Below are 18,083 nucleotides of genomic sequence, written 5' to 3' on the forward strand. Positions count from 1 at the left end.
CCAGTGTCAACAGCTGTCAAAGGGAGACAGTGGGAATATTGATCTCTCAGTCTCCTGGAAAATGGGAGATCAAAACTTTAATCTTGTGGCAAGAAAAATGAGGATTTTTGAAAGCTGTGGCCCTGGGCTTTTGCTCCTTCCCACCCACTTGTAAATCATGGGGCAGAGCACTTTCCACACAGGTTCAAGCAAAGCCAAGGGAAGGAAATCATGGGAGCTGTGAGTCAAAGATCTAGGGCTGGCTTTCCAAGCAGACAAGCATTGAGTGAAGCAACAGATGGAAGAAGAAACCACTTTCCTCTGTTTGCCTTTATGGGACTTGTTGTCCAAAGAAAGCTGTGCTTGCAGTTCTAGATCCTTCTCCAAAAAGGTTATTTTGACCTGTTGATGCTGCTCTGAATTTCTGCAACTGACAACTGGATTAGATAGGTTGAATCATCTAGGCTGGGCCCTTCACCTCCAGCTTGTCAGCTCTTCGGACCAGCAGCTTTCCTGTTACCCTGCTTCTCTGCTGGCTCCATGTTGTCTGCACACAGGTAGAGCGTTGCCTCCCTTCCCAGTACTGCATGGGCAAGGACCAACAACAAAATACAGGCCAAAATGAAGGACAAGCAGCCAGTCAGTGCCAAGCAGGTGGAAGGCTGCCTTCCACTGGCAGAAGTCCCAGCTCTGCTCTGGGCCAGATTTTCTCCATCTGAAAATTCCCACACTTTGTTTGGGTCTGTAGTAAATTTGGCCGACTGCTCATTTCCAGGTGATGTGCCTCCTGGCAAAAAGGGCATTTGATGCCCAGTGCAGGAGATGTTGCCTTGCCAGTGATGAGCAACAGCTTCCCTGTTACCTATAGCCATCTTTGTCTCCCAGCCCTTCTCATTCAGCTTCTTCTACAGATTCCTACTTTTGTGAAAGCAAGAGATCCCTCCACAACCCATCTGTCCTGTTAGTTCCAATGTTTTTTTAGGGTTTGGATGTGGAAACAGAAATTCCCTGGAAAATCTGTTCCCAAGTCCAATCTCCACAACTCACAGAAATAGGCTACACACGAAAAGTATCTGGTACTCTTATAACTCTTACAAAGGGCATTCTTGCAGCGGATCTACTGGGCCAACTGGAGCTAAGCAGATTGCTGTCTCTGACTGTATCAGCCCTCTGGGTGGTCAAATTGGGAAGCTTTGGCTGAGAAGGGGAGGAAACACCACTTACAAACCAAATCAACAAAAGCCAACTTCGGACTGTGGTGGCAGGCTGGAAATGTCATAATGAGAACATGGAATTGAGGATTTTTGAGGTATATGTGGAATTAAGTTATGTTTTGGGCTTCTGGTTCTTTCTAGGCAAGCCATATTTTCTGCATATGCCCATTATTTGGAGGGCAGACAACAAGCCTTTCCCGGTTGCCCTCTGAAATCCAGTCCCGTTTTCTCTTCCCTAGGCCAGTAATAAGAACACTGCAGCTCAGAGAAATAAATTATAGCAATAGAACACATTTCTTTCCCCCCCCAAACATTTACATGAAATATACTGGCTGGATTTTAACATGTGTCCTCTCCATCTCTGATCTGTTCCGTGTAGAAGGCACGACTCCAACATACTGCTGTATGTACAATTTGAAAGCGCTGCAAGACCCCTTCTTTCCAGGTGGTCAATCAAAGAGCCTTTGGGAATCATAATCATGGCTCTCTCCCATTATGGCACTTTCCCTTTGTTGCTGCTTTATATGGTTTTGTGCTCCAGCATTTCCTCCAGGAGGTCCCTCAAGTCCACAACCCAAGCCTTCAAAAGCTCTCCACGAAGCTGCCGGGGAAGAGGCCTGACCTGCCATTCCGCTGTAACGTCCCTTTATACCAACCATCTTCCCTTTTCTTGTGGACGAACACAATGTCACCCTCCTTCAGTTCAATCTCAGCTTCACTCTGCGGGGGATACGGGACCACAACACGATATCTTCCAAGAAAGAAAAGAAAAAAGCCTTACTGCAGATACGGTAGATCCATCCACAAAGCAACATGTTTATGACTGATTTATTCTGTGCCATCAAGTCAACATCAGCTATTGGCAGCCCCAAAGATAGACCTACTCAGGATTAACCATCATCACTGACACCTTGCCATTGTGGGAAATGCACAGAAGAATCAGCACACCATACCAGATTGTGTATGTGTGTGCAAAGCTCGCAATGACGGCACAATGTGGCATATATACTTAATGTTGATTGCATATGTGTATTTATTTATATTCTGATTTAAAATTAATTGGCAAGCCCCTGCCCCCAAATCTGATTATCAAATCTTTATATATGCATATGTACACATGTAATAAAGTTTGGCATGAGAGATCTTATTTAACTGAAATAATATTTCCTATCAAATTGTCTATGGCAGAGATGCTTCTCTTACATTTAGGATGCATTGCCAATTTCAACTACATGTAAATACATGTTTGCATTATTCTAAACAAGTGTCAACGGCATTATTACATTATAGCAGGTTTAGCTAGAACAATGCCAACTAATCTTGCAACTCCATATGCACGAACAAAATGAGAGAAAGTTAGTCATAGTTCACTGGACTATATCATTTTGGATGTGTAAACTTCTCTTTCCCAGAATTCTTTAAACTGATATGCATTGCACTGATACAACAATCTTGACACTGGTTCAGATTCCCCAAATGCTTTAAAAAAATGGAAAATCAGTGTTAACAAAATTTCCTCTGAAAGGTTAGACATATTTCCAATTGACAAATGATGAAACTTTAAAATGATACATATATATGCATACATACTTAGAGACACGTGACTATATATCCCTTGTGTGTGTGTGTGTTTTGTTCAAAACATGGCACAAGTAACTAGCCATTAAGTCTCAGGAGAATGCTCTGCTGCTTCGCCAAACTAGGCTAATGCAATGTCAGTAACTAACCTATAGCAGGGGTATTTCTGTGGCAATCTATATCAGCTCTCACAGGGAAAAAACATCCAGGGACTTGTCTCAGTTCTGTTGACATGTTTATGCAAGTCTTCAAGATGACAGGTGTTGCCTGAGCAATGACTCCAGCTTGATTGCACAAAGTTGCCAGAGGCTTGCATGCATGACACACAAGGCTATCTAAATTAGGCAACCACTGGTTTGGTTGTTGCCTTCCCTGATCTCCATGTCCTCCTATTAACTCCCCCTAATCTTTCTAACATCTTCCGACTGACCTGTCCTGATTCTCTCTGTGCCGACTCCTCCAATGACGTCTAACTGGCCCACTCAGGCCACATCTTCCCACTTTTTCTCACTAGGCTGTTCATACCCCTGTCTTCCTAGTATCTTCTCTCTAGGAAAAAGATCTTCTTAGCAGCCTCTCAGACACCCATCCTGATTTTCCCAACATCCTCCTCCATCCCTAGTGTTGACGATCTTCTTGCAATTTCCCATTTTTAGTAGAAAGAAAGAAGTAGCAACTGATTCTCATAAACCAGACAAAACAGACTAGCTAACATTCCTGGTGACATATCCTTGCGTTATTGTTGTGTTTTGCCTCTGAATGGAGAGTTACCAGTGCTGATGCAATCTATTGCTACCCAAATTTTTTTCTTTGCCTTTCTCTCAACTCCTGTCATAGCATTATGTGGACATATCGAGAAAGATACCTGAAGGCAGAGTGCCTGGTATGGCAGCATTATATGTTGCAGGAGTTTGAAAGACAACAGCAGCTTCTGGTCACGAAAACCTTTAAGGGCTTCCACTATAATTGCTTATATTTTTAACAAGCAACATCCCTACATAAAAAATAGTCATGTTTGATTACACCATTATGGACTCCATCTTGAAGTTTTTGACCAGACTCTGGACAATACTGAATTGGCTAGAAAGGTCAACTTTTTGTCTACCCTAGATTTTAAAAAACACCTACATAAAATCCTGTTTACATGACCTTAAATGTCTGAATTCATAGCATGGATTTATTAGGGGTTAATTTTAACCCAGGCTGAGGAGACCGAAATTTTGGTCATCTGGAAGACCAATCTATTTTTTGATTTATCAATATATCATATATATGTGACAATAAACAAAGAGGCTGAAACTTGAAAATCTCAAAAAGTATATCTGCTACTGCTGTTATTTGCAGTGAATAGTAGGACTAGATTTGGTACAAGAGTTTGTATGAGACTGGATAACGTGTGTCAAAATCAGTCTTGGCTGTTCCGGGTCTTTTCATTCCAATTTCAAATATCCAATACAATGAAAGTATTTTTTTAAAATTCTAATCCCAATGAAAGCTCTAGGAGTGACATTGAAAACCAAAGTTTCTGAGAGCAAAGATGTCAGTTTTGTCAACTATCAGTTGTTGATCAGCTCTCTGGCAAGAAGGACAAGGAAAAAAAATCGGCGAAGCTATGGGGAAGGTGAAATAAAGGAACACCAGTTTGTTTGGTTTCTAGTGGCTTCATGCAAATAAGCAATAAAGATTTCTATGTAGCCTTCCTGTATTGAAGGGCTGGGATGTTTCTGCTGGGTTTAGCTGGGTAGCCTGACCTAAGCTAGTTGTTTAGCTTCATTCAATATACAAGGAGGCAAGGAAACATCTCAAGGACAAAAATCAGAGATAAAAACATGTTTCACAACTTCTGCTGTGGGCCAAACAAGAGAGCTGGACAAGCCATTTTCCCTCACAGTAATGAAGGCTCCCCTTAATTTCATCTCCCTGCATGGCCATTCACTAGGAACCTTTGTTCCAGAGGTTCACTTCTGGAGTTCAAACCAGATGGTGGCAAAAGTGCATGAAGAGATGCGTAATAAGATTAAGAATAGCAGATTCAGTGCATTTTGCTTTTGTACCCGTTAATTCTTTCAGTTGGATCCCAATCTTTGTTTTATATCTGCACTGGGTGGATCTGTTTTGAAAGATAAAGGAAGGCAATAATTTGGAGTTAGTCCAGTAATTAGATATGACACTTATGAATGAAACATGAAACCTCTAAATGCAGAGTAGTGGGGTGTACATAGTAGTGACTGGTGTCATGTTGTAAATTGGCAGTGATTCTTCATTATGGCTCAGACGTGTACCAGATGGGGCATGAGGCTTTGGATACACATTTTTTAAAAGCCATTTATGACTATATTTATGAGACCAAATGGATGTGGAATGAACTTCCAGATTAATATAGCTGCTCAACTAATTCCAAGACTAAGCTCCTCACAAAAAGATGAAATTAATATTCCTCACTTATTGATTAAAAATATACAAACTATTAGGGATAAAGATCAACTGTGACTTTGTATTACATTCCACCACATCAACTCAGAATATGAATTGATTTAATTAATAAATCAATTAGAGAAAATCCTGATTCCTAAGTACAATTAAGGTAATTTCAGCTAGAGGTTATTCTTAGACTTGGTTGGCAATCAAAATACTGGATTAACGTCGATCCTTAGGACACAAGTGGGACACTTGTTTTGATCATTCTCCCCACTCTCAATATTACAATCAGTGGGATGAATAAATCTCTTTGCTTTCCATTCTGGAAGAATTCTTATTGATTTGCTTTGATAATAGGAAAAAAAACCAAAACGAACTGCCAACATAGTCTTGCTGTTGAAACAATCTTGTGCTGTGATATAAAAAAAATGGCCTTAACTGAAAGTATTTGGAAATGCAAATCTGCAAATAGCGAATTTTCATTGCATCATATTTGTACTTAACGTCTTACCTTTCTCGATTCAACGGCTTAGCTTCTGGGTGGCTGGTTGCCACTGAAGGTGGCAGTTGCCTTATGGGAGAAGGAATAGAAAAATTCAGATCCAAAGATCCCGTCTTTCTGTGCAGAGGCTCCATCTCCATTGCGCCTTGCATTTCACTCTCGATAGGGCACGATCCTGCCCTCCCATGGCTAGAGAGAGAGGACAGTTCAGGTCCCATCGCGCCCTGCAGCATCCCTTCCACTATTGCCAAGGGGTCGTGGGTTGGCGACATGGAGGGAGGAGAGCGGGATTTCTTTTTCGTGGATGCTCCTGCTAGAAGTTTCAAGAGTCCGCTTTTCTTTTCTTTCTGCATGAGGATCATATAAACCATTGAAGAAGGTCTGATTATGCAATTGAAGCAAACCCCACCACCTATTTTTCATATCCACCCACATAAAAGCTAAGTAGTCTTGCAGCAGGCAAAGTGTGGACCTCTGGGAGTATGCATCTGTGTGTGTTTTTTTTGTGTGTACACGCATAAGTACCTAGGTGTGCATATGCATATAGTACAAACACAGATATTCATCCAGGTTGTTCTACTGAAGGATTTTATTTAGGCAAAAAAATAAACAAGAAAGCAAGCATCATTTACACATTATCTTTGCAAAGACGGTTATGTCCTTATGGACTGTAAATGTGATGTTCAGTACTGCAGTTGGTATTACATTTCATTGCAATAAGGACAAATGATTCATCCCAGGGAGGGAATAGGCAATTCTAAACTGCTGAAATTCGAAAAGGCAATAATGTTTGAGTCTACCCATGGGGGAAACAGAACACTGAATGTCTAAGTCCTTGGTGCAACAAGAAATTGGTTGTCCCTACAAGCATGTTGTTTCTCTGCTTATTTCTCTTCCTTCCTTCCTTCTGACTGATCCCAGCACTGGGGCCTTTGTGAGATCAGAACATGAAATCAATAGGTTCTTGCAATGCACAATTTTCCCTTTCACCAGATCTTTTAAGCCAGCCTTGACAATATCACCTCTAGCTGACAATGATAGAGGATCATTCTGACGAGGGACGATGGGAGTTGTAATTGAACATACAAGCAAGCCCCATGCGGTTTTTAAGTTTCCGCTAAATATTTATTTTTTGTTAATTTAATTGTCTTTCCAGGAAGCACAAAGTGGTACATGGCTCTGTATTCTCCCATTTTGTTCTCGCATTAGTTCAGTCTCACAAGTTAAGCTGACAGATGGTAGTTAAACAGTGGTTATCCCAGTTATAATCCATGGGTAGTCCTCAACTTAGAACCAATCACTTAACAACTTTTGAAGTTACAACCATACGGAAAAAAGTGATTTATCACTAATCCTCATAGTTATGACCGTTGCAGCATCCCCATATTCACGCAATCAAAATTTGGGTATTTGGTAACCAGCATGTATTTATATGGTCACCTTATGGGACGCTGCTAGCTGGCTTCCAACAAGCAAAATCTTTGGGGGAAAGCCAATTCGTTTAATAATCATAGAAATGGAGGACTACTTGTAGGTTCCTTATCCTTAGTCTGTCACTTTAAACATGGCTTTCTATTCCATTTAATTTCAACTTTCAATTTAGCCAGCATATGAGAGAGAGAGAGAGAGAGAGAGAGAGAGAGAGAGAGAGAGAGAGAGAGAGAGAGAATACAAATAAGCATATATAGCAATCCATCTTAAATCCTATTATAGAGCTCTTGCCAAAGCCTTGATGATAAGTAACAAAACGTGCTCTGTAGGTTGCATAAAATCTTATCAGTGAGCAGAAAATCAACCTGGAAACTGTCTAATTTTCCGGAAACGGCTGCTAGAAAGGGAAAAATAAGGCTTTGTTATAATGTTATATAAAACCTGCAATATAAAAGAACACATTTCTTTCATTCTACCTCTGGCGTGCCACAGGGGCAGAGACAATGTGCTATGGGGAGTTTGTGATACCTACCCCGTAAGATGCTGAAGGAAGGCATTAGAATGAGCCCAGAGTTTCTAAAAACAATTTGTTTACTGCTAAGAATGCACAACAGAAACTCTTTTCTGTGTCTGTATAGCTCTCCACATATGGTGTATTTCGATGTTTTCAAACTGAAGTTTGACAAAAAAAATCCCTATTTCATAATATTACTATAAGATAGAAGAACAATGTGCAAAGTCTTAGAAGCTTATTTGAATGACACATTATACTAACCCTCCCACTTTTGTCATTTCTTTTATTTATTTATTTTTCTGCAAACTCCCTTTAAACCTGTTAAGCAAAGGCAGCAGCTTCCTTCCAAGCTATTGGCGAGATGTATAAAATATTTAATGTTAATCAAGGCAATGTGTTTCACTTATTTATAGTCTCATAGACTTATCAAATCAAATCTTCATTACGGTCATAGATCAACATATGCAGACGTATTGTAATTCACAGTGATATCAAGGATAGGTTCAATTATTATTTTCCAGTGTATTTAACTTGTTGAGCCTTATATCAAATTGGATACCAAAATAATACATTTTTTTCTAACACTGAGTAGAGTTAATTTATGGCCACACATTTATGTACTTATACACACATTTATACACAAATACTGTACATACCGGTGCCACTTAACAAGACTAAGAATGCGTAATCTGATGGCCTTAATGCAGTTTTCTTGATAGAAGAGAATATTTGTAGCTCAGGATTGAACTGTGGAATCATGGTGCTCTCTGAGCTTGGTGGTTTTCCTGCAGATGTTTCAGTACCAAACTAGGTAACATCACCAGTGCTAGCACCAAGTTAGAAATGAAACATCTGCAAGAAAGAACCTCATAGGTTTCTTTTTCTTTTTAGTTTTCTTATTATTAAAATTTATAAGCTGTCCGACTCCCAGGGATTCTATCTCAATCACATTAACCTACCATCTGTTTCTATATATTTTATGGAACTGATATTCCCAGATGTTTCTCCTGCTTTGATGTTAGTAAATTTCATCCTGATTTTCAACAGTTGTGGCTGTGGGAATCAAGAGTCCACTTTTTCCTGGCGGGCAATACAAAGTATTCGTCAAAACAACACTGGAAAACTGTATCTAATCAAAGGTTTGTTACAACTTTTGTTCTTGCTTTTTAAAAAATTGGTGAGTCTACCAAGTTTGGGGTTGGGGCAGCCAGCTGAACATTGTTTTGCCCTAATCAGCTTAACGGGATCCAGACCCAGATCCAGAAAAAGTAATAGCTTAATAATCTTTTGGAATGGAAACAAATACAGTATTTAGACCATTTGGCGAGACCATCTATAAAACGTTGAATTCAGGAAAGCCATCAATTGCTGGTTATATTAGGACATCTTCAGATGTAAGATAGCTCTCCTACATGCTGTGACTATTTACTGTGCAAAATGTTTTCTTGATGAATTAGGCATTTTTTATGATTAGTATTGAGGTTATTTTACATTAAAAAAATCTTGTTGCAGAGATGGAGCATTCAATCAGCCTATAAATCTGAGTGATGAATATTAATTCATTAGAATGTATTCATTAGAATTAGGCCATTACCTACATGAAGGGTTTCTGGCAAGGGATGGCCTGCACCTCACAAGAACAGGGAAGAATTAATTGGAAAATGACTAGCTCAGTTCATCCGAAGGGCTTTAAACAAAAACTGAGGGGGGAGAGTGACCGATCTTTAGGACCTAATTCCAAGCATAAATTGCAAGATGACCAATCAAACAAGAAGGCAGGGAGTAATGGGAAGGAAGAAAAACTCAGATACAAAGCAGGAAATGTAAGAAACATATCCAGGGACAGCCATAAAGGACTCAGATGCCTATACACTTATTGCTGCAGCTGCCAAAAAAGCCAGTGAAATCCTAGGTTGCATGAACAGAGGGATAGAATCGAGATCAAGGCATTAGTAATGCTTTATAAGGTCTTGATAAGCCCACACTCGGAATCCTCCATCCAGTTTTGGTCACCTCAATATAAAAAAGATGTTGAGACTCTGGAAAGAGTGCAGAGAAAAGCAACAAGGATGATTGGGGCTGGAGGCTAAAACATATGAAGAATGATTGGGTGTTTCTAGTCTAGTGAAAAGAAGGACTAAGGGTGACATGATAGCAGTATTCCAGTATTTGAGGGGCTGCCACAAACAGGAGGGGTCATCCTAACTTCCAAAGGACCAGAAGGCAGGAAAAGAAGCAATAGATGGAAACTAATCAAAGAGAGAAGAACCTAGAATCAAGGAGTGAGAACAATAAATGACAGTGAGAACAATAAATCAGTGGAATGGCTTGCCTTCAGAAGCTGTCGATGCTCCATCTCTGGAGGTTTTTAAGAAGCAATTGGGCAGCCATTTGTCTGAATTGGTATAGGGTGTCCTGCTTGAGCAGGGGGTTGGACTAAATAGAAGACCTCCATGGTCCCTTCCATTTCTGTTATTCTATTCTTTCTTAATTACTATGTGTAAAAAGGAATAAAAAAAACTTGTCTTGACTAGTTCTATTCTTCCAACCTAACCTACAGGTCTTTGATGAGTTATTGAAAGACTACCATTTCTTTTTTTTGATCAATTTTTTAAATTAATTTTCTATTATTACATTTGATTAGTGCTTAATAAACATTGTGTTGTCTGGGTTAATTTGTTTGCTTAATAATACAAGTTACATTCTTAGTTTCTACTCCTTTTTTCCAACCATTGATAAAATAAATTCCATGTTTGAAAATATTCTGTATCTTCTTTCTCTTTGATCCTCAACGTAAGTCTGTCCATTTCAGCACAGTCCAATATTTGATATGATATTGTTGCCATTACGGAAACTTGGTGGGATGAAACCCAAAAATGGAACACATAGCTAGAGGGATTTAAATTATTTAAAAGAAACCAGATCAAATAAAAGAGGAGGTGGAGTTGCTCTCTATATAAAAAATCACTACATCACTACAGAAATAGAGCACAACAATGATGAAAACTGTCTTGAATGCATTTGGATCAATATAAAATGGGAAAATGACATTGCCATAGGTATATACTATAGGCCACCCACCAAACAGAGGTAATAGATGAACATTTTGCTAGTCAGTTAAGTAAGGTATGTAGGAAGCAAATCACAATAGTAATGGGGAACTTTAATTACCCTGACATCAATTGGGAGACAAACTCTGCACCAAGTGCAAGATCAAACAGATTCCTGACAAACCTAGCAGACAACTTTGTCTCCCAAAAAGTAGAGAAGGAAACTAGGGAATCAGCCATATTGGAATTAATTCTCACTAACAGAGATGAAATGATAGAAGGTGTTGAAACCACAGGAACCTTGGGGGGCAGTGATCATGCAATATTGGAATTCAACATTATGCAAGCACAAACAATAGAACACAGTCAAACTAGAGTCTTGGACTTTAAGAGAGCTAATTTCAACAAACTTAGAGAGAGCTTGGGAAGGATTCCATGGATGAGAATCCTCAAGGGGAAAACAACTCAAGAAGCTTGGGAAATTTTGAAAAGTGAGATTATAAAAGCCCAATACCAACAAAAAAGACAAATAACAGCTCTCAAAAGAAGCCAGCATGGCTGCATAAAGAACTCTCATAAATTGAAAGACAAAAAGGATAAGTATAAAAAGTGGAAAGGGGCACATAACTAAGGCAGAATATTAGCAAATAGCCCAAGCCTACAAACATGAAGTGAGGAAAGCTAAGGCTCAAAATGAACTAAGGCTTGCACCAAAAGTAAAAAATAACAAAAAAGCTTCTTTCAACATGTAAAAAACAAGAAAAAAGTTAAGAAAATGATTGGTCCACCAGTGGGAGAAAGTGGCAAGAAGGTGACAAACAATAGGGAGAAAGCAGAACTACTCAACTCGTTTTTTGCATCCATATTTACACAAAAGGAAAAAATAGTCCAACCTATCAAAACAGTACTGTAAAAAACAGATTAGAAACACAAGTTAAGATAGGCGAGAAAATGGTAAGTGAGCACCTGTCCACCCTAGATGAGTTCAAATCACCAGGACCAGATGGATACCCCAAGGTTCTGAAGGAACTGGCAGATGTGATCTCAGAACCACTGAACTATATCTTTCAAAGATCCTGGAGCACTGGGGAACTACCAGAGGACTGGAAAAGAGCTGATGTAGTTCCCATCTTCAAAAAAGGAAGAAAAAAAATGGATCCAGGAAACTACAGACCTATCAGCCTGACCTCAATACATGGGAACATCTTGGAAAAGATAATCAAGCAACAAATCAGCGAACACTTAGAGGCAAAGAAAGTCATTACCAAAAGCCAACATGGGTTTGTCAAAAACAGATCATGCCAGAAAAATCTTATTCCATTCTTTGTCACCATCCAGGTGACAAAATTAGTGGACCAGAGGAATGGTGTGGATATAATTTACTTGGACTTCAATAAGGCATTTGATAAAGTAGACCACTTGATAAGATAGAAAAATGTGGGTTAGACAGCATCACAGATGGATTTGTAGCTGGCTGACCAGCCGTACTCAGCATGTGGTCCTCAATGGAACTGCATCTACATAGAGGGAAGTGTGTAGTGGGGTGCCCCAGGGCTCAGTTGTAGACCCAGTGCTCTTCAACACCTTTATCAATGATTTGGATGAGGGGATAGATGGGGAATTCATCAAATTTGCAGGCAACATCAAGCTGGCAGGAATAGCCAATACTCCAGGGAGATTTCTGCCCCACGCTTATACTAATGGAAGTGGTGAATTAATCTTTTTATGGAGGATCAAAATATATGAAAGTGAAATAAATATAAAAACTGAAATTTAAAACTTAAATCTGGATAAATTTAATATTGTTGAATGGTTAAGACTCTCATTCTAAAGACAATTGTTCATTTTGGAAATTGAAAAACAAATAGATGCTGACACCTAGTGGTGGATGAAGACTATGACAGCTATGTCTTTCATATAAGACTTGGCAAAACCTGGGAAAAGCTAATCTGTGTTTGTGATCTTCAAAGCTTTAACAACAAAGAACAGCTGTAATCTTTTTTGAACTTCTTGGATTACAAATATCTATTTAACCAGGACTCTAAAGCTATTTGCAGAGAAAAGAAAAGAAGAAAAAAACTCAAATTCTTGGCCATCATGGATCAGAGACACGCAGAAAGAACATATCAAGAAAACATAAATACTCCACAGGAGAAAATATATACTATACTGCAACTAATTCAAACAACAATGATTTAAACCACAAAGAAATTCAAAATAACTTTGAAAATATAAATCAATCTATTTCCAAGTTAACTCTACAACAAAAAAAATCCCAGAAAACAACAACAGAGAAGGAGCAGATAAAACAGGTGAGTAGATACAAAATAGAGAATAGAGACTTAAAGATGGAACTTAACAAAACAAGGAAACATAATTTAATCCTAGTGGAAAAAAATTCACAAGAATTGGAAAAAACAACTTATCCCTTAAGATTACAAAATAAATCTGAGAACAAGAAAACAGATTGGATAAAATGGAGTGTAGAGATGTTAGGAACAGCGGAGAGAAAGAAAAAGAAAAAGATTTTCAACAAACATGGAAAGGCAGAAGCCCCATACAAAGACACTTCATCTGATTTACTTTTTATATCTACAGTAACATTTATGAACATATGGAAAAACCTTTTGACTCAGCAAAATACATTGATCAAGAAAAATACTGGGCAAAGGAAAAAGATTGGAAAAGAATGGAAATCAAGAAAATAGATGATGGGACCTACCAGAGAGAATACTTTAAAAAGAAACATTTGTTTGAATATGGTTAAAGAAATAGAAGAGATTTGGAATATATATGCCATTCTAAGAGGGATGAATCCCTTAAATAATATAGTATGCTTCCCCCCCTTTTTATTCTATTTCTTGATATGAGTAATATAAAAAATATGAAATGGCTTAGATAAAGGAAATGTTTTAGATATTTAAAGTTGATTGAATTTAAGAAAATTATAATGGATAAAAATGTTTTGAATAAGAAAGGACTAGATGACTAGATGTATTAAATGGAATATTTAAAGATTAAACATATTTTTTAATTATGGTTAAAAAGAATAAGAAATCTTGGAAACAAATATATATTAGCTTGGGGGATATATATTTTAAGTAGTATGTTATTTTTTATGTTTCTTTACTCTTGCTCTCCTTTCTTTTTTTTACTGTTTTATCTATTCCTTAAGAAATGTAAAAGTGCTGAGATGGTTCATATGGAAAAAATAGACTTAAATTTTTAAATGTAATTAATTAATACATCTTAACCAGTAAGAATACTTTGAATTTTGTGGGAGAAACAAATTTAAATAAGGACTGTAACAGGATCTATGATAAGGCAACCAGAATGACTGGATAGAAAAGAAATATTATATTGATGTGATTATTATTTTTAGAAATATTGGGAAAAATTATATATTTAATTGTTATGTATCAAAACAATAAGAGTTGTATTAACTCAACGTTTGCAAAAGAGGACATCAACTAAAACCATTATGTGGATTATGGATTATAGAAATTAATTGTTAGTGATTGTTTTACAAATGTAAATCCAGACAACACATTGTTCACCAATTATTAAGTGATTTATGTTTTTAAAAATCAATAAAATATATTACAAAAAAAGATGTAGATAGATAAAATATGATAAAATTATCACTCCTACAATCTACCCCAATCAGTCTCACATATGCCGATCTCAGCCGAACCATTTTGCTCAGGTACTGTGCTGTGTTAAATGTAATTTTCAAATTCTGGCCGCACATAAGGTAAGTTATTTTGATATGGAGGTCCTAATGGGTCATTTGTTTAATGTATAGGCCAAGGTACCCTCTTATACAAGCAGCAGTGAAATAGGATGTGAGCCAGGTCCTCAACTCTGTGGCTCCACAGATGCAGAGACATTCATTATAGGGTATAGGGTGGAATCTTCCATATCTGACCATTGTGTCAAGCTGTTCAAATCTCGCTCGTATGAATATTTCCCTAAGATGTTTTGGCAGTTGTAACTTCAAATAGCTGTCTGCTTGAAAAGTGCATTCGTATTTGCTCAGCCATTTCACGTTACCCACCTTACTAAGGATGGCTATGTCGTTTTGTGCTTCAATATCCTTAATTCTTTGGGCAGCTCTTTTTTTAGATCGTTCCCCTGTTACACAAGAGACAGGAAGGCCACAGCTTCTTACAAAATTTGTCAATTTAGTGAACCAGGAAGTTTGTGATCGTAATTTTATCTGCTCTAGTAGGCATAACTTGGGGAGTCTATCACTCTCCATTTCATTAATTTTATGCTAGTAATTATATGTTCTAATTTTGGATTGAGCATGAATTGTGTGAATTCCCAGTTCAGCTCTAACTGCTGCAGCAGATGTTCTTGGATCTACACCCAAAATACATCTCAGGTGCTGGGTCTGCGTTTGTTCTAGTGTTGTAATTGGGTATATACCCCAAACTTCTGCTCCATACAAAAGCACAGGAGTAACCTTAGCTTTATATACTCTGATTAATGGAACAAGGGACCCTGGATAACTATGATTCTTTAATTTAAGCAGTAGGTTCAAACAAACCTTTGCTCTAAGTGTGCTCCGTTGGTGATGGCAAGTCTAAGATCCAGTCTTGGAAAACGTTATGCCTAAATATACAAAGGTGTTAACCTGTTCAATTGGTTTACCATCTAATTGCCATCTATGTCTCTCATGATATTTTCCAAACACCACGATTTTTTATTTAGATTTACTGATTGTTAGGGAGTTGTCCTGGCAATAGGAGTTAAACCTTCTTAATAGCCTACGCAATCCTACTTGTGAATATAATAGGGTCATATCGTCGGCAGACAGCAAGCTATTACAGTATGTATTTAGGATCATCGGCATATGTACCATGGGATCCTTCATTAATCCTGCCAGGCCATTAATGTATAGATTAAATAATAATGGGGCAGGATACACCCTTGTCTTACCTCTTGGTTTGTGTGAATCCTGTTAGTCAGGGCCCCATTAATTCCATACCGCACCTTCAAACAGGTACTAGTGTAAAGGGCTTTAATAAAAACTAGCAATTTATTATTATTATTATTATTATTATTATTATTATTATTATTGTTGTTGTTGTTGTTGTTGTTGTTATTATTATTATCATTATCATTATCATTATCTTCTTCTTGATTATCTCTTTGTCTAGTGGTTTTTCTTCTTCCAGTCCTGAGCAAATACAATCCTCACTGCTGTTAATACATGCATTATTAAATATACACTTTGCTTATCAGATTTTTCTGGTATTATACCAGTTCAGGTTGAAAATCTATATGTTTTCCTAACAGCTTTTCTAATCAAATGTGTATTTTTGTCCAATTTTTTTTTGCTTTAACACAGGTCCACCACAAATGATAATATGTGCCAGAGTTTTGGTTACATTTCCAACATTTACTAGACATATTTTAAAACATTTTTGCTAATCTAGCAGGTGGTAAGTGCCATCTATAAAACATTTTATAAAAGTTTTCGTTATAAGATGTTGCCATTGTCAATTTATAATTTCTTTCCCAAATATTTTGCAATTTCTCTAATTCTATATTATATCCAAAGTTTTTTGCCCATTGTATCATTGTATTTTTCACTTGTTCATCCTCCATTTTCAAATTTAATAGAAAGTTATATAGTTTCTTAATCAGTTTTTCATCAGATGTCAACAATATCTGATCAAACATTGTCTGTTCTTTATAAAAGCAATATATTTCCACATCTTTATTATATCTCGATTGAATTTGCAATTGAGGCCACCATGATAATTCAATACCCTGGTCTAAAAGCTCTTGTTTAGATTTTAGTTTCCATTCAGTATCCAAAATATCCTTATATGTCAAAAAAATTTCATATTGCACTAAGTTTGGGTAAACAAATGCTTCCATTGTTGAAAGCCATCCTGAGATTTTCAAATAGATTTTAGCTTTTCCCACACAGAAAGTAGTGAATTTCTTACATAGTGGTTTTAAAAGTATCTATAAGTTTTATTCTTCTCATACCATAGAAATACATGCCATCCTAGTTGCAGATCATGTCCTTTTAAATATAACAGTATTTTATGTCTAAGAATTATCCATTCTTTTAGTCATGTTAAGATACATGCTTGATAGTATGAGATCCAGTCTGGTAATCCAAATCCTCCATTTTCTTTGGATTCTTGTAGCATTTTCAGTTTAATTCTAGCTCTCTTTCCTTGCCAAATAAAATTTGAAATCAGTGTATTCAAATCATCAAAAAATTTCTTCTCTATTTTTATAGGTACTATTTGGAACAAGAAAAGCAATTTTGGTAATATATTCATTTTCACAGTAGCTATTCTTCCTAACACTGATAGTTGTAAGTTTTTCCATTTTTCCAGATCTAATTTTATTTGATTAAGTAATTTTATGTAGTTATCCTCTTTTATCGTTGCACATCTTCCTATTAGGTATATTCCCAAATATTTAACTTTCCTAACTATTTGAAAATCCATTTTTTCTGACAATTGTTCTTTTTACTTGGGTTTTTAACTATAACTTTTATTTTTTCTCTGTTTATCTTCAATCCTGCTACTTCTCCGAATTCCTCAATCCTTTTCAATAGTTTAGAAGTTATCTCCAACGGTTCTTCTATGATAAATACCAAGTCATCTGCAAACACTTGTAATTTATAGCTTTCATCTTTTATTTCCATTCCTTTAATTTCTGGGTCTTGTCTATGTTCCTGTTCAAAACTTCCAAAGTCAATATGAATAACAACGGGGATAGTGGATATCCTTGTCTTGTACCTTTCTTTATATTAAAGTTCTCTCTGTAGTCCCCATTTACAATTACTTTTGCTGATTGTTTATGATATATTGTCTTAATTATATTTATAAACTTTTTTCTAAAATCCATGCAGTTTAATTGTTGTGTCATAAATTGCAAGCTTACATTATCAAAGGTTTTTTGAGTATCTAAGAAAATTAGTGCCATTTATTTTCCTGGGTGCATTTCATAGTATTCTAATGTATCTAAAATAATCCTTGTTGTGTTTTATTTGTCTTTTTGGTAAAAATCCATTTTGGTCTAGATGAATAAATTCAATCAAAAAATCTATTCAATCTCTCTGCTATTATTGAGGGGAAAAATTTGTAATCCACATTCAGTAGTTGGTCTATAATTTTTTATCTGTAACAGATCTGAGTCCTCTTTTGGTATTAAGGTGATATTTGCTTCTGTCCATGTATTTGGTAATTTAGCCTCTGATAATACCTCATTACAAACTTCCTTCATTGGGGAGCTTGAAAACATTTATAGAACTCTGCATATAGCTCATCTGGTCCTGGAGTTTTATCAATTTTTTTGGTCTTTTTATAGCTTCCATCAGTTCCATCATTGTTATTCTTTCATTTAGCATATTTTTAAAGTTT

The 18,083-nt window shown here is 36.8% G+C and overlaps 1 protein-coding gene across 1 annotated transcript; it reads right to left on the reverse strand.

Moving 5' to 3' along the window:
- Positions 1-1,775: 1,775 nt before the first annotated feature.
- On the reverse strand, positions 1,776-14,962 carry LOC107287922 (E3 ubiquitin-protein ligase SH3RF3-like; the record flags this gene model as incomplete). Its single annotated transcript, XM_015816482.1, has 3 exons — positions 1,776-1,944; positions 5,701-6,040; positions 14,935-14,962. Coding segments are annotated over 3 exons (537 nt in total), but the record flags the coding sequence as incomplete, so codon positions are not given.
- Positions 14,963-18,083: the final 3,121 nt, after the last annotated feature.

The sequence above is a fragment of the Protobothrops mucrosquamatus genome, unplaced genomic scaffold, assembly GCF_001527695.2.
Source record: "Protobothrops mucrosquamatus isolate PMUCROS unplaced genomic scaffold, P.Mucros_1.0 scaffold455, whole genome shotgun sequence".
In the NCBI taxonomy this organism is placed as follows: domain Eukaryota; kingdom Metazoa; phylum Chordata; class Lepidosauria; order Squamata; family Viperidae; genus Protobothrops; species Protobothrops mucrosquamatus.